The following is a 22,605-nucleotide window of genomic DNA, read 5'->3' on the forward strand; positions in this document are numbered from 1 at the left end:
ACATTCCTACATGGAAAGATGATGTGTATAATTCCTAAGACCTATAGACAGAGGGCACAGAGTGAGTTGAATATGAAAGGATGATATCTAAAAAAATTAAAAAGCAAGGGATGAGAGAGGAATATATTGAGAGAAGGAGAAAGGGAGAGATAGAATGGGATAAATTATCTTGAATAAAAGTGGCAAGACAAAGCAGTTCTGTTGGGAGGGAAGAGGGGGCAGGTGAGGGGGAATGAGTGAATCTTGCTCTCCTAGGATTTGATCTGAGGAGGGAATAACATACACACTCATTTGGGTATCTTACCCCATAGGAAAGAAGAAGGAAGGAGATAAAAAAGTGGGGGATGATAGAAATGAGGGCAGATATGGGGGAAGAAGTAATCAAAAGCAAACACTTTTGAAAAGGGACAGGGTCAAGGCAGAAAATTGGATAAAGGGGGATAGGATAGGAAGGATCAAAAATATAGTTAGTCTTTCACAACATGAGTATTGTGGAAGGGTTTTGCATAATGATACATATGTGGCCGATGTTGAATTGTTTGCCTTCTTAGGGAGAGGGTGGGTGGGGACGGAAGAGGGGAGAGAATTTGGAACTCAAAGTTTTAAAAGCAGATGTTCAAAAAAAAAAAAGTTTTTGCATGCAACTAGGAAATAAGATATACAGGCAATGGGGCATAAAAATCTATCTTGCCATACAAGAAAGTAAGGGAAAAGGGGATGGGGGGAGTGGGGTGACAGAAGGGAGGTTTGACTGGGGAATGGGGCAATCAGAATATATGCCATCTTGGAGTGGGGGGAGGGTAGAAATGGGGAGAAAATTTGTAATTCAAACTTTTGTGAAAATTAATGGTGAAAACTAAAAATCTTAAATAAATAAATAATGAATTCCACCCCCCCCCAAAAAAAAACATCATCAAACAGACTAAGTAATTTGCCCAAGGTCATCCAGTTTCTAAGTGGCAGAACTTGGCTTAGAGACTTTATAGACCTAGATATTCTTATACTAATTTCAAGCTTTCTCTGAGATTTGGGTCTTCTGGCTTCTTTCTGAGCACTCTCTGGTCTCACAAGGGACCATGGAGCTCAGAACTTGCCGTTCTCTGACATCAAATCTCTTCAGGGTTTATTGACTTTGGAAACCATGGAAATGTTGAGATCACTCAAGCTCCAAAATCTTGAACCTTTGGGCTTGGGTCTGAAGTCTTTACTGGAACAAGAACCCCACCAGCTCCAGCATTCAAGCTGTCTACATTCCAAAACCCTTCAGGGTTCCTCTCCTGAAATCTTAAAATGCAACAAACAGCACAAATCATATTCTCCCTTGAACTCAGTAACATACACACATACCTAAACTCACACAGTCCTTACTGTAACCCACCTGCTCTGTTCACACATTCTGAATGCCGGTAGCCACTGTTTTCTTAATCACAGCTTAGAAGGTCAGCTCACCACAGCTACTCCACCCTTCCTCCCCTCCATGGTTCATGGTTCATGGTTCATGGTTCATGAACCTAGACTGATCTTTTATAACTTGATGGTGGTTGTGTGTGTGTGTAAATTAATAACTATTCATAAGCTGTCTTGCTGCCATCTGCCTTGCCCCAGGCTCTTAATTCTCATGCCCTGGACTTCATTTGGAAACTGTTACCTTTTCAGTAAAATAGGAATACTTGTACTATCTACCTTATTACTTATTGTAAGGGAAGAGCTATTTTTGAAAGAAAGCAAAAACATATGCCCTTAAGAAACTCATCAAACTCTAGGTTGAAGCAAACTTTTTATCTAATTTATTTTGTTAACACCACTTTCAATAGCCTCTCCCACAGAGACTGTAGCTAGTGTTACTGTAGTTTTAAGATGCAATAGAATATTGGATAGTAATAATTTAATTGTCATCCTGGAGAAACTGATGTGATAATTGAAGAGACAGGAAAAGACTAAGGATTTATTTCCTAAGACAATTGGGTATAACCTTTTCTTTACAAGGAAGCATGAAGACAGTTTTTGAGAAAAGCCTTTAAGTGGTATCCTGAGAGAAGTGAGTGGTGGGATTATGTTTCCAGAATTGAGAAGTCAGAAGCAGTTAGGGTGGTTAAAGGTGACTTTGGTAGTGGTCTTTCTCACTACTGATGTATTATAAATAGTTATTTCTTTGTTTTACCCTTTGTATAGCCAGTAACCTTGATGTTTTAGGCCTAAGAGATTAGAGGGTTTGAAATAACACTTGTGGGAATAGAATAAAAAGAAAATTAAAAATATTTAATGAACCTGGGAAGGGGCTCAAAGCTAAATATTTAATTAATGACAAAGATGCTGCACTATTAGTAATTAATGTGGAAATGTTGGAACATAGCTTTGATTACCTTAGAACTCGTAATGAGAATAAATGAAGAAAATGTGGTAGTAATTGGTAGAGATAATCACCCCCACTTAGGATATGCATAAATATATATTCTAAGACTTTATTATGACAAACCAGCTAGGTAGCTCAGTGTTGGACCTTGAATCAGGAAGACCTGAGTTCAAATTCTGCCTCAGACACTTACTAGCTATGTGACCCTAGGTAGGTCATTTAAGTTGTCTTCATCTGTAAAATGGGGTTAAGAATAGTACCTACTTCCTAGAGTTGTTGTGAGGATAAAATCAGATAATTAAAGCACTTTGCATACCTTAAAGTGCTATGTGAATGCTAGCTATCATCATCATTATAATACTCTTTCCCCCTAGTATTTTTCTCGCTGGATTACTGACACAACTAAGGATCATCAGCTCTATCCTTCAATAGAGTTTTTAGTTGGAAGCGTAGAGACCATGCCTTCTCTAATTTTTGTCTTTTTAACAGCAGCCAGTTCATTGCTTTGCACAAAGTGGCCAATTAAATACTGGTTGTAATGGAACTAAACTTTGTAAAAGCCAGATAACAGAAGATAAAATAGTATATCCTATTCCTTATTCAATCGCTTTTCTTTTATAACTTATAAAATACAAAGCATTATTTTCTCTTGCAACATAGATGGCCACAAAGTAATTCACATAGTACTTTGCAACTGGTACTTTTCATCACGTTCATTTTTGTGCCCCTCTTCTTTGGGGACCCGTTGCTAGTCTTACTCTCAAAGCTAACAGATTACTGAAGAATTACACTTCTCCCAAACGAAAAATGAAAAACTTTTCATTTTTCTTTCAAAGTCATGTGACTTTTCTCTGTGACTGTGGTAGTGTTGCCTAGATCTCCAGTGGCACCACCATCATGTCTGCAATGGGTAGAAGCTGAGAAATTTACAGATGAATCTTAAACGGTGTAGTTCCCATCTACAATTGTCCTGCCTGCTTTTTGTTTTCTGTGACGTTTTAACATAGCTTTTATTGTTTCAGAAGTCACAGAAAAGTGTTGTCAGGCTTTCTGACTGAGTTATGAGAGCCTATATGTGCTAGGTGTTGCGAGTGACATGAAAGCTATAGTAGACATGATCACTGCCCTCAGAGAATTTATAATAAGATCTAGGAAACAAAATTAACACAATAAAACAACTAGAGGACACTTTGGAGCTGAAATGAGTGTTTTTTGATAAGTGCAATGGGAATTAAGAGAAGTAGAAAAGGAATAAAGATTTTATATTTTATAAAAAGTTTTGTGGAAGAAATGGGAGGAGTTTTGATGAAATCCTTTGAAGGATAAATAGGCTTTTTTTTTGGACATTGTGGAGGAGCATAAGATATTCCATACAAGAAAAACAAAATAAGAAAAGGAAGGAGAGCTGGGTTATTCCATTACATATCAGAGTATATTGAAGAGACAAGCTCGTTTAGAATGGAGGATTAGGGAGTAGAAGAAATAAATATCAGATAGGTGTAGCCATATTATGGAGGTTTTTCCCTGATTTTTTTTATTGATGATATACAAATAACATGAGAGAAAAATATAAATAACATATCAGAGAAAAATAAACATTAAAAATGGTCTGCAATCCCATGTTGTCCTCCTCCGCAATGACGGTGGGAGAGTAGTGGGAAATAGGACAGAAGGTGCTAAAAATCACATTATTTTTAGACTTTGACATTAGCTATATTTTTAATCTAAGTGTGAAATCATTGTACTATGACCAAAAAGTGAGCATGTTACTGTGGGAACTAAATCATGTCAATCCTGAAAGTACTGCATAAGTGAAACCAGACTATATAAAGAACTTATAGCTAAATAGAACAAAGGCTCATTGATCCTACTTGGAGAGAAAAATAAAGGAATGTTCTTTTTTGTCTTTCTTTCTATGCCCAGTAGTTAGCACACTGCTTAGCGAATAGTAAGTGCTTTAGTAAATGCTTTTTGTCTTGACTTGACTCCAAGGAATCAGTTTAATTGTGTAAAACAAAAGCAACAAAAATTTTTCATGTAACATTTGGTTCATTATCTATAGATAGATATGGTGAAAAATCTAGGACATGAAAAATGAGTAAACTGTCAAGATTTCTATAAAAATTATATTTTTCTTTAATGACAACTGAACAGCTACATTTGGACTCTAACATCATGGTCCTTAATCTGTGGCATGAGGAAGTAGAAACATTATTAAATAGAAATCAAAGCCCATCTTTGGGCTTTTAACAGCTCTTGAAGAGCAGTTAGACGGGTGTTGGAACCAACGTGTTTTTAAGGACTTTGAGTGATTGAAGAAGACCAAAATGACATCACAATAGTAAAAAAATGAAATAGTAAAATAATAAAATGGTATGGGTGATGCCTTTTGACTTGCTCATGATTTGGATTTACGTGAGGCAAAGTTGCACAAAGTTTTTGCACTCAGTCTTTCTTCCAGTCATTGAAATCCAGCTAGACAAAAGTCAAGATGACTGGAAATGGCTCTGGTTGCAATAGATGACATTGGTATCTTTGATGTTTGACCAAGCTCTAAGCACTCTATAGCACCTACTTCTGCACTCTTCGTGGCCCATTCACACAAAATGTCCACATCTACCTATTTTGCCAGAGAAGTCTGAACACTCTTGGGGTAGATATCCCCCTAACTCACCAGGCCCCGTGGGTTGTACTCAAGGGTATATTAAAAATGTGCTTCAAGGCATATGAAAAAGAGGAAAATACCAAATGTTTAGCAAAAAAAAAAATCACAGCTGTTATCAGTAAAAAAAAAAAAGGATACCTACCTCTCTAGAAAGCCCTTAATAAAGGATTGCTGAATTTCAACAGGTTGCAACAAGGCTGGAATGTTCCCCCTCATCTCCACCTTGGCTTCCTTGCCTCCCTTCTCCAAGAAAGCCCTATGTCCTTCTCCTAGAGATCTCAGATGCCTTCCCCCTTTCATCACCCCTTGTTCACTCTGTCTCTACCTTGTTTGTATACACTTGCTGGCACCCATTAAACAGTGTACTCCTAGAGGGCAGAACTCTAGGAGTTCTTAGCACATAGTAGGTGCTCATAAAATGTTATTTGGTCTCCTAAGGAAAAACAGAACTGGGGGCTTTGCCCACCTTTTTTTTTTTTTTTTTTTTTTTTTTTTAACCAGCCACTCTGTAGGCGGCTGCCTCCCCAGCCCCACAGCCTTGGTTACAGCTGACATCCATTAGACAGTGTACTCCTAGAAGGCAGGGGCTGTTTTTGCCTTTTTCCCCCCCTTTGTATCACCAGTTCTTAGCACATAGTAGGTGCTCACGAAATGCTATTTGATCACCTAAGTGAAAACAGAACTGGGGCCTTTGGCCACCTTTTTTTTTTTTTTCCCACAAGTCACTCTGTAGGTTGCTGCCTCCCCGGCCCCTGGCTCTGGTTACAGCTGGTGGAGCGCTCAGAAGCACGTGGGTGTCGGCTAGCTCATTACTTTATCCACAGCTCTAGCTCCAGGCGTCACTCCTGGCCTACACGCGCCCGTCATCCACGTGTAGCCACTCTTCCCTTCCCACGCCCGAGACAGGTGGGCGGGGCTTCGCTGACTGCGCCGCGTGGGCCTGCCCGGACCGAGTCAAACCGCGTGTTCGCAGGCCCTCTGAGCCAGACTGGAAGCGGCTGTGGAGGAGGCTGGAAACCGGCAGTGGGCGGCGGGAGTGGGCGGAGACGCGTGAACCAACTCGGCTCGAAGGGTCGGCTTTGGGGGAGGCTGCTGGGCGTCTGCCGGGGATTGGGAAGCCTCCCGGCCCGGCCCGGCCCGGCCTGGCCTGGCCTGGCGGGGCGGCGGGCACGATAGCCCTGCCCGTTCTTGTTCGTAGGCCTCAAGGGTAAGTGTGGGCGCCTCACGCCCCACGTGAGTCAGGCAGGCCCGAAGCCTGGGTGTGGGCTGGGAAGAGGAGCCGACTTGCGCCCCTAGGTCGGCCTAGTCTTAAACTTACCCATACTAATACGAGTAAAAAGTAGTTTAAGTAAAGATAAAAGTAGTTTAGCTTCGGACCTATGGTATTGAAGGTCATTGGTGGAAGTTACGGAATTAAGCCAATGAATTGACAGGAAGAAGAGGTTTTGTTTTTTTAATTTAATGACTATCTATTATAAACTTGCATGTGAACTTGGTGTTGCCTTAGGCAAATAACGTAAATGCTGCGCTTAATTTCCTTCCTTAGTAGGAAAAAAGCCCTTAGACTAGATAGCCGCCTAGGTTCCTTCCAGAGTCCACGTTGCACAGGAGAAAACTTGACAACAGTTTTAGTTCATTTATCTTTGTTGTGCCCTTTTAGTCGTGTCCGACTCTTCTTGACCCCTTTTGGGGTTTTCCTGGCAAAAATATCGGAGTGGTTTGCCTTTTTGTTGAAGTACATTGACCCAGAAATAACTATTAAAAAGCTTTCTCATTGCCGTAGCACCCTCCCATTTCTTGAGCCAAAGGAGAGTACGTTTAGATAAAATACTGCACTTTATATGGGAAGTTTCCCACATTCGTGGGAAAACAATTCTAGTAAAATCTATCCCATTTAGGCTTTTAAGTCAGGTAAATGTAAAATGGTATAGAAAAGGTGCATTGGCTGATGCGATATTTGGTTATAAACTAGTAAATCAACAAACTGAATTTTAAGAAACGTGTAAAAAAAATTTCAAGGTGTCCTTTGAAGATTCGTACATGTATGCATACATAAATGCACACACGTGTGTGTTGGCTCTCAGGGATAGAATTAATAATTATCAGTAGGTTATGTTAGGTTTTTTTGGTATTAGAAAAATTCTTTCAGAGAATGTTAAGATACTAGGAATTCCATCTAGAAGGAACTTTTTTAGAGGTTGACCAGGTCTCTCTTGCTTTGAAGAAAATGGAGAACCAGGGAGTTTAGGTGATCCTCCTAAGGTTACAGAGTTCGTGAATAGCAGAGGTAGGATTTGAACCCTTGTCCTATCATTTTAAATCTAGGAGTTTTCCCATATGCTTTCACTTATTCTGTAGTTGAGAAAGTGTAATACGAGGTGTCCCAAAAGTCTTAGTGCATTTAAAATGCACCTTGTCCAATAGTGGCATATATGAGGATGTGATGAAGCTTTTTTTTAAAAAATTTTTAACCATTATAATTAGAAGTCATAAGGGAAAGGTTTTAAAAAAATTGGGTGTTTAGAGAAAACTTTTTGTTTTTTATTTTTAGAGTGACATTATGGTTGATTCAGATGTTCAAGGAGTGCAAGTAAAGGAGATTATTAAATTCACACCTTCGTTATCTGAACAGCGGCATAAGTTTGTTTTAGATTTTGTACGGAAACACAAACCCCAAAAGGTTGGTTGGTATTTCATTGTTTTCAGTATGTACAAACGTATAAAGAAGGCTTTTTTTCAGACCTGTCCCCAAAATGAATGAATGGGTAGGGGAGCCAAACAAAACACTTATATTTATATAACTGAATGTTTTTTTTTTTTTTCCTGTCTTTGTATCTCTCAGGGCCTTGGAACAAAGGTGCATAAAAAGGTTTGAGTTGAGTATGATGCAGTTTCAACATCTTAGAGAGTTTGGCTAAAATGTAATGAACTTGATTTTTCTGTATTTAGGGAATGATCTTAAATTGGTAGGGTTATTTAACTGAATTAAACATTATCCAACATAAATAAAATTAGGTTTTCACTTAATGACATTTAGGATTGGTTTAGGTATTTGGTACGCATTTTCATTCTCTAGTAAAATTGTTGGCATGAATGAGGTCCTGTTGCATTTGATCAAATGCTATACCAAAATTCCGTTCACCTTTTTTTTTTTTTAATTTGACTTGTGTTTAGAAAGAGTTTAAACCTGATTAATCACAGCCTCATTTATGATAAATAGGCCTTTCAATAGGAATCTTAAAGTGTGGGATTCATGTCTTAGGATCTGTGTGTGCAATCTGCACAATTGGTGACCTCACTTGCATTTTCCTCTACTTTGCCCAGATTATCTGTTGACTCAGGACCTCCTTGTCCTCTTTCTGGAGGAAGTTAGTGTCTCTTGCTTAGCCTTCCATCCTTCTAGCTGCATTCTTGGACCTTTTAATTCAGTTCAGCAAGTGCTTATTCTGTGTATGCTATGTACCAGGAACTTGACAGTGGCCTTTGAGGAGCTTACATTCTACTGGGATAAAGCAACCTGGCCACAGATGTGTTAATGCAAAATAGATACTGTTTCACAGATAACACTCAGGAGACACTGGAGTTTTTTGACTCCAGCCTCTAACTGGTTCACTCTTGATCTTGTCAGACAGGCAGACCCCTTTGGAGGGATTAATAATATTACTTTATTTTAGTCTAGTCTTCTCAGAAGGGTTGCTGATATCAGGAGCACTACAGCATTGTCTAACAACTCTTCTCACAGGGGCGGGTGAGAAGAGGGGACAACTACCCCTACCATCTCAATGGGGTCAATCAAGACAAGCACAGCTTATGTACTCCCCTAAATGCCCTCAAGCCTTGATGGGGGTTGGTTAAGGCACACACAGACTTCCCTATGGGTTTCCCTACTCACTGACGAGTGCCCACTTGCTTTATAGGGCAACAGACAAAGGAGGCATCTTGCCAACATTAAGTTCACAGGTTAACTTTAGCAATATCATCATTTTGCGCAAGCATAATAAATATCAATTATGTCACTCCCATATCTCATGGCTTCAGTAGGACAGCCTATCACTATGATCTAGGATCCTTGGGGCTATTCTGGGAGTTATTATCTAATACTAGACATTGCCATGGCCGTAAATCCTGAGAAACTGAACTCTAAAAGGATAATAAAATCCTCCTTACTTACAAATACCAAGTAATATTTTTGAGAAGCAGGGTGAGAATATTAATCTGGGGGAATTAGAAAAGACCTCAGGTGGGAAGTGGTAACTGAGCTGAGGTTTTAGGGGAGCTAGGAACTCCGAGAGATAGAGGTGAAGAAAGAGTCCTTCAAAGGGGAGCTTATGCAAAAGCAGGAGGGGGGAATGGTGTGTGTGAGTGTGAAGCAGATAAGTGAGTTTGGCTAGAATATAGTGTATGAATGGAAGATTGTTAGAAATTGGGATGGAGCCAGACTGTGAAGGACTTAAATGCCACACAGAGGAGTTTGTGCTTCATCCTAGAGGCATTTGGGAGCCACCGAAGATTCTTAAGCAAGAGGAGTGATATGGTTCAGGAATATTATTAATTTGTCAGTTTTCTGTACCATGAATTGTAGATGGGAGTGACTGGAAGCAGAGAAACCAGTTAGGGAGCTATTTTAATAATACAGGTAAGAAAATGATGAGGGTGTGGAAGAAAACTGTACTCTGGGTTTTGGCCACAATCTGACAGAAAAAAAAAACATTAATTGAATTCTAATTCTAAATATTCTCTGCTTAGAGGAAGAAAATCCAAAGGAACAGAAATTCATCCAATCTTTGAGAATCTCAAGTCATTTTTCACTCACTATTCAATAGTATTCCTAAACAAAGACAAAATTCTGCAACCAGATGAAACATAGTTACAGACTTTGGTGAAAGTTCAGTCTGCAACAACAAAGTTCAGTCAATGTTTTGTTTCCTCAAAGAGACCTTGACTAGCTGAAAGTTACTTAAATATGCCACAAACAGTGGAGGGTCATTTTCTGAAAACAGTTTATTATCTAACAGCTCTTTCCAGGGGCTCTTCTTTTTTCATGGTCAAAGGTAAACTCATGAAATACTTCTATTAAACAAATTAATTAAAACCTTTTTCTTTCTCTTAGTCTGATCATTTCAGGAAAGAGTTCTTCCTGGGCTAATGACAAATTTCTCCTTAAACCGATTAAGCATTTGAAAAGAATGATTTTTAAAAAAGAGTTTAGTGCTGAACATTGTTTTAGAATTCATCATTAAAAACTAATAAATTTTTCATTTAGATTAGAACAAGGACCTTCTGATATTTTGTAATGCATATTCTAAAGAGAGAATAAGGTAGGGAGGGAATTTCAGTAGCCTTTCACAAAGAGCCTGAATTATCGCAGTGTCTGTATATGTGCAAAAAAAAGTTGAGGGATACAAAAGGTGCTGCTGAGCTAAAATCAGTAAGACTTAGCACTTTATTGGATGTGGGGAGGATGGGTTGGGGTGGAATGTGAAATAGAGGAAGGAATGGAGGATGATTTCTAAAGTTTAGAATCTGAATTCCTAAAAGAATGGTGATATCCTTTACATAAATAGGGAAATTAGGAAGAGAAGGAAAGTAAGTAAAGGGGTGGGGGGGGAGTTCAGTTTTGGACATGATGTATTTGAGATGCCTACGGGACATCAGGCTGCATATATAGATTTGGAATTCATCTGCAGATGATGATTACATTTTGGCTCCTCCCCACTAAGAGTATAGAGAATGGAAAAAAAGCAGATTTCAAACACACAGGTCATATAGGCCTCTGAATGAGGCTAGAACCAGATTAAAATGTAATTGGGAAATTTTTGTTTTTTTGTTTTTAGAGGGGGAAGGCAGGGCAATTGGGATTAGGTGACTTGCCCAAGGTCACACAGCTAGTGTGTCAAGCGTCTGAGGCAGGTTTTGAACTTGGGTCCTCCTGACTCCAGGGCTGGTGCTCTACTCACTTCGCCACCTAGCTGCCCCTAATTGGGAAATTTTTAACAAACAAAAACACAAAACATAGGTAATACTACATTTTAAGACCAAATCAATATATAGCCCACAGGAATGTGGACTTACATCTAATTTAGTGGCCCCAGTTTCTATATGGATTTGTTACCAGTGAAAATACATGAGAAGGGGGTGGAAGATATATAATGATCCAGCAAAGGAGACTTAGGCATAGTCAGGTAAGAAGAGAGCCAGGAAAGGGCAATGTTCATGAAAACACAAAGAAGGGAGAATATTGGGGATGGGGACTACTCACATTGAGGTGAAGAAAGATGAGTGTGAAAAAGGGTCACTGGATTTATCTATGAATAGATCCTTGGTAGTCTTGGAGAAAGCAAAATTAGTGACGTGGTGAGGTGAGAAAAAAATGAGGGGAAGGTGATGAGAAGGCATCAGTTTAGGTTTCTTTTCTAGGATTTTATTCTCAAGTTAGTTTTCCTTTTAACAGGTATCAATGTAAAAAAGATGGAGCTTTTAGGTATCATCAAAGAGTAATGAACTATGATGTGGAGTAAATAATATAAATAAGGAATGGCATAAGAAAAAAGCATTGCTCCTGAGCTCCTGCCCCTGTCTCTATCTTTTGGAGAAAACTACTTTGTGGAAGCTTCTGTAAATTGGGTGCTTTATTCCAGATGAAGGATTCAGGAATATAATTGGTACATTACAAACATTGACAGAATTTGTATTTCTTTGAAAGGGGCAGTCAGATTTTTCGAATGTTGTAGGTTATAGTGTGATGTTAAGGCACTTGAGGTTATACAATACCCTTTGAGGTTAGGGTTTGATCAGTTGATGCTGTGGCTCTTTTAGAACTTGACTGATTTCTATTCCTTTAAATTAGATGTTTCTAAAGACCTACAAAAGCCATTACTATGAGGCTGATAATTATTTTTACGGTAGGAAGGATAGGTTTCTACTTAAGAAACCGTCTACAGTATTTTAAAGTTATACTCTACAGAATAATAAACAATAAAATGTGCAAAACATTGAAGTATCCATTCTGCATACATACAAAGCTCAAACTAGTTATTCTATTAAGATCTTTTTGTTATGGAAGTTTATGTCATTCAAGAAAGCACTCTGTAACACCAAGGAAATATTTACTGAGGTGTACATTGAAATAAAAAAAAAACCAAATTCTTTTTTTCTTATGCTGTTCCTTATTTATATTATTTACTTAGTTTTAAAAAATTATTTGACCTCATTAGGTTAATGTGCTTATAGTAAAATAGGCTGTGTCATGACTTATGAGAGAGGTGGTCGAGAATTGTGACCTGCTTCAGTGGAGGGAGGAACTGGTGAGTTTAAGAGTTGTCTTTGGGACATAGAGGTTAAGTGACTTGCCTAGTGTCACACAGTTGGTATCAGAGCAAGGGAGCTGTCTTCCACACTTGCCTCTAAGTCTAGCCCCATCCCCTACATCTACTGCCTTTCCATGTAATTATTCTATTCTTATTTCCAGGAATCTCCTGAATTCGTCTTTGAGCATATTTTTGTGATAAAATATTGCATAAAAACACCTTTTGAGATAGTATATGGTTACTTTATTTTCTGTTTTATTTATAGGTTGCAGATTTGGGATGTGCCAACTGTAAGCTCTTATGGAGGCTAAAATATCATGAATGCATTGAGGTGCTTGCTGGACTGGATATTGATGAGAACATGTTAACACGGAACATGTAATATTGTATTTGAAATTTTTTTCTAAAGTCTTTACTTTTAGATCAGTGAATATCATAGAAGACTTGTCACAATTAGGGTCTGTAAATATTGAACTTGAAAAGGTTGAGAAGACTGAAAAAAAAAAGAGAGCCTTACTCAAGATGGGTGAATAAGATTTTTTTTTTTTTGGTGGCTGTATCCCTGCATTGGGCTTAGTTGGATTGTGTTTCTAAAAGGGGGTGGGGAACCACCTTGTTTTATTTGTGTGAAAGTCATGACAGGAACACAAAATTACTGTTCCCGTGCCATTAAGCTGACCCTTAATGAGATAGACCATTCTTGATTGCAGGTCCATTTTGCTCTTATTTAATTATACTCTATCTTTCTATCATTGTAAATGACAGTTTGTGGTGCTAAAAGGTACTTAGCCTGTGAGTCAGTTTATCATATAATTTTGTATTGTTGAACCTATGGTTATATTTTCGTGAGGAAAAGATAGGTGTTGACAGGTTTTTCCATTTGCACCACATCTTCAAATACCCAAATGACTGGAATATTGGGAATACAAAATCATAAATCAATGCTCTAGAATTGATTGTAAAACAAAAACCAAAGAAAACTTTTGTCTTGGAACAAAATAAAACTTTAAAGATTCTCAAATAAGGTATTCCCTGTATGTGTGTTAAGATCATCTAAGATTTGCAGACAAAACTTCAGACATCATTTTATTTAATGATATCTGATAATCATCAAATCATATGATGTAATGCCCTATGCAAACTTTAAATGACTATATAAGTAAATGCAGCATAAGGTCAGAGACCTAATTACTACAGACATTTGCTAATATCCTTGAGTGAATACTGTGTATAAAGTTCAAATAGGTTTTTAGATGGTGCTGCTTACAAATGATGTTGTATTTGATGGCTTTAAGTTCTAGAACACTACGGGATACCCTATTGAAATCCATGATCATGCTAAAGAGAGCAACCTCAATCTAGCAGTCTACACAGGAAATACCAAATAGGGAAGAGTGCATGTCACCCAGATTATGTGGGAGGAGTAGCCGAATGAGTTAGTTCCATCTGTACATGCATCTTGCATGAAATCTGTAGATGAACTATGAACCAGGCTGAAACTAATTAGGAAAAAGGATAGGCTAGATTGTATCTGACAAAGTATGTAGTACTTTCATTGATCATAAACTATTTCTTGCTTCAGAAGCCTAGCTTTTAACTCCATTATTCTCCAAATGGTACTGTAATGGCTATGAGTCATGGAATATCATGCACATGGTAAAATGGCTGCAGCTATTTCCTTTGACAGAACTTTGTGAGAAGAGCAATTAGTAAGAGATGAATCAGTCATAAAATACGATACTTATGACAGGATGACTTGATTAATATTTTATAATTTGAGGGACATGTACTCTTGAAAATAGATTATAATTTGTAGTTATGAACAGTGATATTGCTGATATAGTAATAAAAGGTTTCCAGCATGTGCTTCTCTTCCATTTATGATTTTTAGAAAGACGACCACAAGAACCACACTGGATAAGAAAATGCTCTAATCTGTATTGATTGACAGACAGCCCATATGAGAGTCATAGTGCCATAGAAGTTTTGTAGTACACAGTTTAATTGTAGCCTTAGTTTTAGCTTTTAAAAATTTAAGCATTTTTCATAACTACAAAAGTTTGTGGTTCCATTTTCACGAACTGATTTGGTGGCTGAATACTGTTTAGGGCTTGAAATATCAGTGGAATGCATAAATGTTGATCTTGGAGTGGGAATAAAAAGACCCCTAAATAAAAGGAAGTTGGGTAATTTTTGGAGCAAAGTAGAGAAAAATAAAATTTCAATATTATTCAATTTATTAAATTCTATTGTTACCTATTTTCAATAGCAACAGTATCGTATCATTTTATATACTTTCATGTTAAGTGTTTTAGAGTAAAATATTGCTGGTATCAAAATTTTCTCAGAACCCATATTTCCAGATAAGTTTCTATAGAAAGCAGTTTAATAAATGCTACTCTTTGTAACTGAGATGTCCCTTAATTTAAATATTTCAGTTCATTTTGCCTACATACATCTTACTTTCCTAATATAATAAATGTGAAGAGTGTTCTGAGGCTAAAAAACTTTGAAATTAGATATCTATTCATAAATGTAAAGTCCTATGATTGCTAGTCCTTCAGATCATGATCATCCTCTACCATGCCAAAAAGGAATTGAGTTTTGCCTATTGATATTTTTGTACTTTTAAATTTTAGGTCTATTACAATACCAGCTCTAAAAGCCTATTTTCTAGGGAGGATGTGGTTATCTTAGAAGATGTTAGCTGTAAGCCAACAAGTGATATAGCATAATAAGCATGGTTTTTATTCCATCAACTTTCTTTTATTTTCTGTCTTTAGAGTTTATGTAATTTATGCTATAGTTTGATTCTAAAGTCTGGTTTATTATGAATAGTTCTTTGGGAATAAAGTTCCTTCATCTTGAAGGCCTGGTGGACCTTTGACTGTTAATGATTATGGGCATCAGACTTGGAGCACTTTTAGTTGCTCTTAAAATAACACTTTTACAGTTATAGGTTACATACACGTGCTGGAGACTATCTAGACCCCAGGGAGAGACCTTTAACTATTACCTTATATCATGGCTCTGTGGTGGAAAAAGATCCTCGCCTCCTTGGATTTGACTTGATAACATGCATAGAACTGTGAGTGTTAATCCAACAGGTATTCTGTGATATTAATTTAAAGGATTTTTCCTGCCTTAATTAGTGGGAATTAAACGGAAAATGATGTGTTTAAATTACTGCTAAGCCCTGTTTTATACCTGTTTAATTGTAATGCTAACCTTCTAGGTTGTAGGCAGGTGTACTGGCAGATGTACTGCCTGAATCCGGCCAGTTAAATCAGCTAGCATATAGTAAATGTGTATTGTGTGAGAACCAAGAGAATTCATGTTCAGTGACCACGAATGTAAAAGAAGATATCATTAAAAGACCTTGAAACATAGATCAAGGCAGTAACATGTCTTGATTCTAGAACATTGATGCAGTATACCTCCCTCCTCTCACAGAGAGATAGTGGACTATAGATGCAGAGCAAGACATGAGCTGCCTACTAGACAAGATCAATTGGTTTTATTTAACTGTACTTCTTGCTTACAAGGGAGTTCTGTTGGAGAAGTGGTATTGAGGAATGATAATTGTTTAAAAAGACATTGATAAAACATTAACAGTGTTCGAGAATCAAGTTAGTTTCTTTCTCTCATTTTTCAGATGGTGTGTAAACTACAGTTTGGAGGAAGAATGTCCTAGATTAGTGCTTTTTATTGGTGGCTTTTATATATTATGTTTGTAATTCTTTGGCCCCAACTGACTTTACCCTTGAAGAGATAACATTGAGTTTATTAATGCCTAAAGGAACAGCGATAGAGGCTGCTTCCCCTTTTAAAGTATACAGTCCTTGAGGGAAGGAACTGTTTTTTGACTTTGTACTCTGTGCTTAACACTATGCCTGACACATTATAAATGCTTAATAAATCCTTTTTGACTGCTTAGCTGTAAAGTAGGGTTAATGGTTCATACATGAAAACTTTCCTTTGATTGGAAGCAAAAAAAAACAAACCCAAAACCAAACCCTTCATTTTCCATACCCAGTTCAAATTAGGGCTAATAATGCAGATATCGATTTTTTTCTTTATGAAAATATTTTGATGAGAATTTAAATTAGGCTTATTAAATGTCTAGTTTTGAAGTTTCTGTCTTTTTTTTTAAAATCAAAGTAACATTGACTCTTCTATGTTGAGGTGACTCTTGGATTCTCTGGGTCCCTTTAAAGATCACTAGTAGTGGCTTACATTGTAGCTACCATTTATGAGGACTCCAGTGGCATTCTACAGTTTTGGTAACTAAAATTTACTGATGACAACTAGGTGCTGCTATTATCTCTTTTACTCCCTGAGTAGGCATTTTGATTCTGTCTTTCCTAGTCCATAGATCATTCGTGGCAGAGGGAAAAAGCAAAGTAACAATTAAGTCGCTCAGTCATCTCTTTCATTCTCCCCCTCTCCTTTATTGCTCCTTTTCCCAATATATCTTAGAAAAAACCCTTTATTGTCTTTGGCATTAGAACGTTTGACTTAGTGCAGCAAAATGATGCCTTAAAGACCTTTTCCTAACAAGAAATCTATTGATGTGTTAAGATCATACAAGGTTTAGATGCAACCGTAGAACCTTGTTTGGTGATTTTTTTTAAATGAAATGTGGCATAACACAAGGAGACTGATATTCGTTGTTGACACAATGTGAGAATTTTTAGAATTGAAAGGGACCTCTCTGGCCATCTAGTCCAACCCTTAGCCCTCTATGATATATTTGATAAATGGTCATTTTTTGGCCTCTGTATGGATGGGAGGCAGGCTTACCTACCAAGGAAATCCATTGGCACAGTGGATAGAGTTGGAATTGGAATGAAGAAGACGTGAGTCTAAAACCTTTCTCAGACACTTTACTAGCTGTGGAACCTTGCACGAAAGTTACTTAGCCGTTCACAGCCTCGGTTTCCTCATTTATAAAATGGGGATAATAGCACCTACCTCATAATGTTGTTAGGACAGATGAGATGATACACACGTAAACACTTAGCAGAAGTGCTGCTATTATTATTATTATTTCACTTTTGCACAGCCCTAATTTTTAGGAAGCTTTTTCTCACATCATTATAAATTTGCCTCATTGTAACTTGCCATGCTGCTAGTTCTGCCCTTTGAGACCAAGAAGAACAAGCCTAATTCATATTGCTCTGCTTTAAGGAACGCTTGATTTACCCCTTCATCCCCCTTCTTACAAAACCACTCATTCCTGGTCTGTGTCTGACTGGGATTTCTCATGAGCTTTTGTTTACTTTAAGTTCTCCCCTGAAGTTGTTCTGTGTGTTGTTGGGGTAATTCACCAGGTGTCATCCATATATCTACTTTGTATTGTCTTTTCTGATACCCCGAGGAAGCCACCTCAGCTTATTACAAATCTACCTCTTACTCTCATCTAATTGGTAATCACAGCCATGTAGATATCATGTTTTTAAATGTAGTTCATTTTTCCCCTCAGCTTTCTTGTTAGACATGCATATCATTTCTGGATTGATACATTTTATTTTTCTCCCCCTAATTGCAAATTCCTTGAGCAACAAATATATAATAGAAAAAGCCCTGGTTAGAGTCAGAAGACTTGGGTTCAGATCTCATCTCTCATGCTCACTTCCAGGTGACCTTGGGCAAATCACTTAACTTCTCTTAGCCTTGGTTTCCTCATTTGTGAAATAAGGTAGTTGCACTAGATCTGTGATCCAACCAAGACTCTTAAAACTTAAAGCACCAAACATGGCATTAAAATGTGCCTTGTGCAAACTAGCCCCTTGATGATAAGTTCACTCTGGATTTAATTTCTAATTTAATTTTAATTTCTTATTTGTAGTGCTATAATATCTGAAGTACTTTGGTTGGCTAACACTGAGCTTTGAGGGGATATGGGGAATATAAAAGAAGTACATTTTCTAGTCCAATTGAATTACTGTCTGTCCCCACATATACCCTATGTCTTCTGTGTTTTTGTTTACTTCTTCCTCTTCATCTTTACCAACAGAATGTTGGTTCCTTGATGGCAGCCACTGTTTATTTTTGTTTTTGCATCCCTTGCTCATTGCACAAGGCCTGGTACAAAGGAAATGCTTAATAAATTCTTCTTGGTTGATTAAATTTCTACCTATCCTTTAAAACCCAAAGTCAGAAGCTACCTCTTGTATGAAACTTTCCTTAATGGTTATTCTTCCCCAAATAACACGTTAGTAATGAACCTTACCTCTGACATACAGGACTTTTTTTTTTTTTGGTACCTTTCTATTAGCTACCTGCTTGTGTGCCCTGCTAGTTTGTCTAAAATACATGTCTTGTCTAGCACCTAGTACAAAAAGTATAAGCTACAAGCTGTGTCTTCCAGAAGCTTACAATCTAGCTAAGGATATGAGGCTCTTAACAGTAGATGGAAAAAAAAATAAGAACATACCATCTACTTTTCCGTAGATCCCCAATACTTATGCTTGGTACATATTAAGTGCTTAATAAATAAATGTTGACTGGATGAGTAAAGTTGATGGTAATGACTTATATGGTAATACAGATGTTATAAATGTTAGTTATTGTAGATATTAAGAAAGTGATTATTATTATCAAGTGATCTTTAAAGGGCTCCAGGTAGTTTTTATTAAATTGATTTAGAAAAAGTACTTTAAAAGAATCAACACTATCTTTGAATTCATCAAATCTTAACCTTTTCAGAATTGAACATCTAGAAGCCAAAGAATTGTCCCAGTTCCCAGAAGTAATATTTGGATTCTTCTCTCCAACTACGGTTATTATCAGCACACCCAATTCCGAATTTAATACCTTGTTTTCAGGAAAGACACTCTTCCGACATCCAGATCACAAGTTTGAATGGAACAGAGCACAATTTCAGAGCTGGTGAGTTTTGTGAGTAACTGTCACAGTTGAGTTTAAAGTAATTAGAGCTAGCTTTTTGTATATTAAAGTATATATAAAGTGAAGTTATATTTTTCTGTTAAAGTAAATTACGAGATAAATGAATAAATTAAAGAAAACATTTATTGTTTACCATATGGTAAGTACTATCTTAATGATGATACAAATCTGATGGTACCATCTGATGATGCAAATCAAAAAGCAAGACAATTCCTGCTCTCAAAGAGCTCACGTTCCAATGAGGGAAAACACATAGGTTTCAGCTTCAAGTTAGGTGAAAAGGCAGGTGTGAATACATCTTTTTTTAGTGTTGTTTCCATTAGAACCATATCCATTTCTGTTGCACTATTTGACAATAGCAAGGGCTTTGGTAATGAGACCTTTCTTTAGTGGCCATGTCTACCTGAGAGGCAAACACTGCAGCACCTGCATCTCCAGATTGAATTTCCACAAGGGTCATTTTCCTAGACATTGTCTTTGGGGGCTAGACTAGAAGCAGGGCTAGTAGTGTAAAGGTGGGATTCTGTTATTCTTTGGGGCTCTTGGAATCACTTGCCCATTAGTTGCAATTCTTGAGTGGTTGTTGTTGGCAGTGGCAGGCCCTTTTGCCACAAGGTGTGTTTTCTTGGATGATAGGTACAGGAGTAGTGCTGGAGGCCGAGATATATCATTGTATTAGAACTATGTTGATGGCAGGACCACTTTTCCCAAGTGGGTGTACCTGTTATTGTTATTTGGGCCAGGCTGAAAGTGAGGACGTTGGTTGGGTGGTGTGTGGGAGATTGCTGTTTTCCAAAGCATGGGGGCTTGTGTTACCTCCATCTGGGTCTGAAGGGAGGTGGTTGTGGTGATTTAACTCACTTTATACATACTGCCCCCATTTTCATCTATAGAAAGCTTTACATTCATTTTGGATAATCTTTAAATTGGGTATAGTATATTTAAACTAGTTTCTTCAAATTACCTAGGTCATCCATAGCATCTCCTGCCATAAGCTGGTATGTGCAGAAGCAATTCTAATAGTAGCCTCAGACAAGTGAAAGTAGAAAGGTGAATCTCTTGCTTCCTTCTGATCTTAAAGCAGGGAACTACATTTTAGATCATCTGCCAGTTTTTGTCTGTTCCACACTTCTTTGCTGCTAGTCCTCACTACTGTTGTGGCTTCACCATAGACTGAGTATGCTCAGGAGTGAGTTTTTTTTGCTATGGAATTCTCTAAATAGTTAATCTTTTCAACAGGAGCTTTTTAGATTAGAGAGCTTTTTATTTTTTGATTATTTCTTTGTTTATTTACTGTTTCTAGTTTTCAGCATTGATTTTTACAAGAGTTTTAATTACAAATTTTCTCCCCATTTCTACCCTCCCCCCCACTCCAAGATGACATATATTCTGGTTGCCCTGTTCCCCAGTCAGCCCTGCCTTCTGTCACCCTACTCCCCCCCTCCACCCCCTTTTCCTTTACTTTCTTGGAGTAGGGCAAGATAGATTTCTATGCCCCATTGCCTGTATATCTTATTTCCTAATTGCATGCAAAAACTTTTTTTTGAACATTTGTTTTTAAAACTTTGAGCTCCAAATTCTCTCCCCTCCTTCCTCCCCACCCACCCTCCCTAAGAAGACAAGCAATTCAACACAGACCACACGCTTATCATTATGTAAAACCCTTCCATAATACTCATGTTGTGAAAGACTGACTATATTTTGCTCCTTCCTATCCCCCTTTTATTTGGTTTTCTCCCTTGATCCTGTCCCTTTTTGAAAGTGTTTGTTATTGATTACCTCCTCCCCTATCTGCCCTCCCTTCTATCATCCCCCCTTTTTTAATCTCCTTCCTCCTTCTTTCCTGTGGAGTTAGATACCCAATTGAGTGTGTATGTTATTTCCTCCTCAGGTCAAATCCAGTGAGAGCAAGATTCACTCATTCCCCCTCACCTGCCCCCTCTTCCCTTCCTACAGAACTGCTTATTCTTGCCACTTTTATGCAAGATAATTTACCCCATTCTATCTCTCCCTTTCTCCTTCTCTCAATATATTCCTCTCTCATCCCTTGCTTTGATTTTATTTTTTTTTAGATATCAACCCTTCATATTCAACTCACTCTGTGCCCTCTGTCTATAGGTCTCATGAATTACACACGTCATCTTTCCATGTAGGAATGTAAACAAAATAGTTCAACTTCAGTAGGTCCTTTATGATTCCTCTTTCTTGTTTACCTTTTCATGCTTCTCTTGATTCTTGTGTTTGAAAGTCAGATTTTCTATTCAGCTCTGGTCTTTTCACTGAGAAAGCTTGAAAGCCCTTTATTTTATTGAAAATCCATATTTTGCCTTGGGAGCATGATACTCAGTTTTTGTGGGTAGGTGATTCTTGGTTTTAATCCTAGCTCCATTGACCCCTGGAATATCATATTCCAAGCCCTTCGATCCCTTAATGTAGAAGCTGCTAGGTCTTGTGTTATTCTGATTGTGTTTCCACAATACTCAAATTGTTTCTTTCTGGCTGCTTGCAGTATTTTCTCCTTGACCTGGAAACTCTGGAATTTGGCAACAACATTCCTAGGAGTTTTCTTTTTGGGATCTTTTTCAGGAGGCGATCAGTGGATTCTTTCAATTTCTATTTTACCCTCTGGCTGTAGAATATCAGGGCAGTTCTCCTTGATAATTTCTTGAAAGATGATATCTAGGCTCTTCTTTTGATCATGGCTTTCAGGTAGTCCAGTAATTTTTAAATTATCTCTCCTGGATCTATTTTCCAGGTCAGTGGTTTTTCCAATGAGATATTTGACATTGTCTTCCATTTTTTCATTCCTTTGGTTCTGTTTTATAATATCTTGATTTCTCAGAAAGTCACTAGCTTTCACTTGCTCCAATCTAATTTTTAAGGTAGTATTTTCTTCAGTGGTCTTTTGAACCTCCTTTTCCATTTGGCTAATTCTGCCTTTCAAGGCATTCTTCTTCTCATTGGCTTTTTGGAGCTCTTTTGCCATTTGAGTTAGTCTAATTTTAAGGTGTTATTTTCTTCAGTATTTTTTTGGGTCTCCTTTAGCAAGTCATTGACTTGTTTTTCATTGTTTTCTCGCATCCTTCTCATTTCTCTTCCCCATTTTTCCTCTACTTCTCTAACTTGCTTTTCCAAATCCTTTTTGAGCTCTTCCATGGCCTGAGACCAGTTCATGTTTTTCTTGTAGGCTTTTGATGTAGGCTCTTTGACTTTGATGACTTCTTCTGGCTGTATGTTTTGGTCTTCTTTGTCGCCAAAGAAAGATTCCAAAGTCTGAGACTGAATCTGAGTCTGTTTTCGCTGCCTGGCCATGTTCCCAGCCAACTTACTTGACCCTTGAGTTTTTTGGCTGGGTATAACTGCTTGTA

At 37.7% G+C, this 22,605-nt stretch overlaps 1 protein-coding gene across 1 annotated transcript in view; it reads left to right on the forward strand.

Moving 5' to 3' along the window:
• Nucleotides 1–3,990: 3,990 nt before the first annotated feature.
• Nucleotides 3,991–22,605, forward strand: part of HENMT1 (HEN methyltransferase 1) — a 31,596-nt gene continuing 12,981 nt past the window's right edge. Inside the window, exons 1-6 of the mRNA XM_036768191.1 lie at nucleotides 3,991–3,996; nucleotides 5,849–6,208; nucleotides 7,570–7,698; nucleotides 12,591–12,703; nucleotides 15,279–15,413; nucleotides 19,037–19,219. Coding sequence (XP_036624086.1) covers nucleotides 3,991–3,996; nucleotides 5,849–6,208; nucleotides 7,570–7,698; nucleotides 12,591–12,703; nucleotides 15,279–15,413; nucleotides 19,037–19,219 — 926 coding nt within the window. The remainder of the gene's footprint in view (nucleotides 3,997–5,848; nucleotides 6,209–7,569; nucleotides 7,699–12,590; nucleotides 12,704–15,278; nucleotides 15,414–19,036; nucleotides 19,220–22,605) is intronic.

Source organism: Trichosurus vulpecula, chromosome 7 (genome assembly GCF_011100635.1).
Source record: "Trichosurus vulpecula isolate mTriVul1 chromosome 7, mTriVul1.pri, whole genome shotgun sequence".
NCBI lineage: Eukaryota > Metazoa > Chordata > Mammalia > Diprotodontia > Phalangeridae > Trichosurus > Trichosurus vulpecula.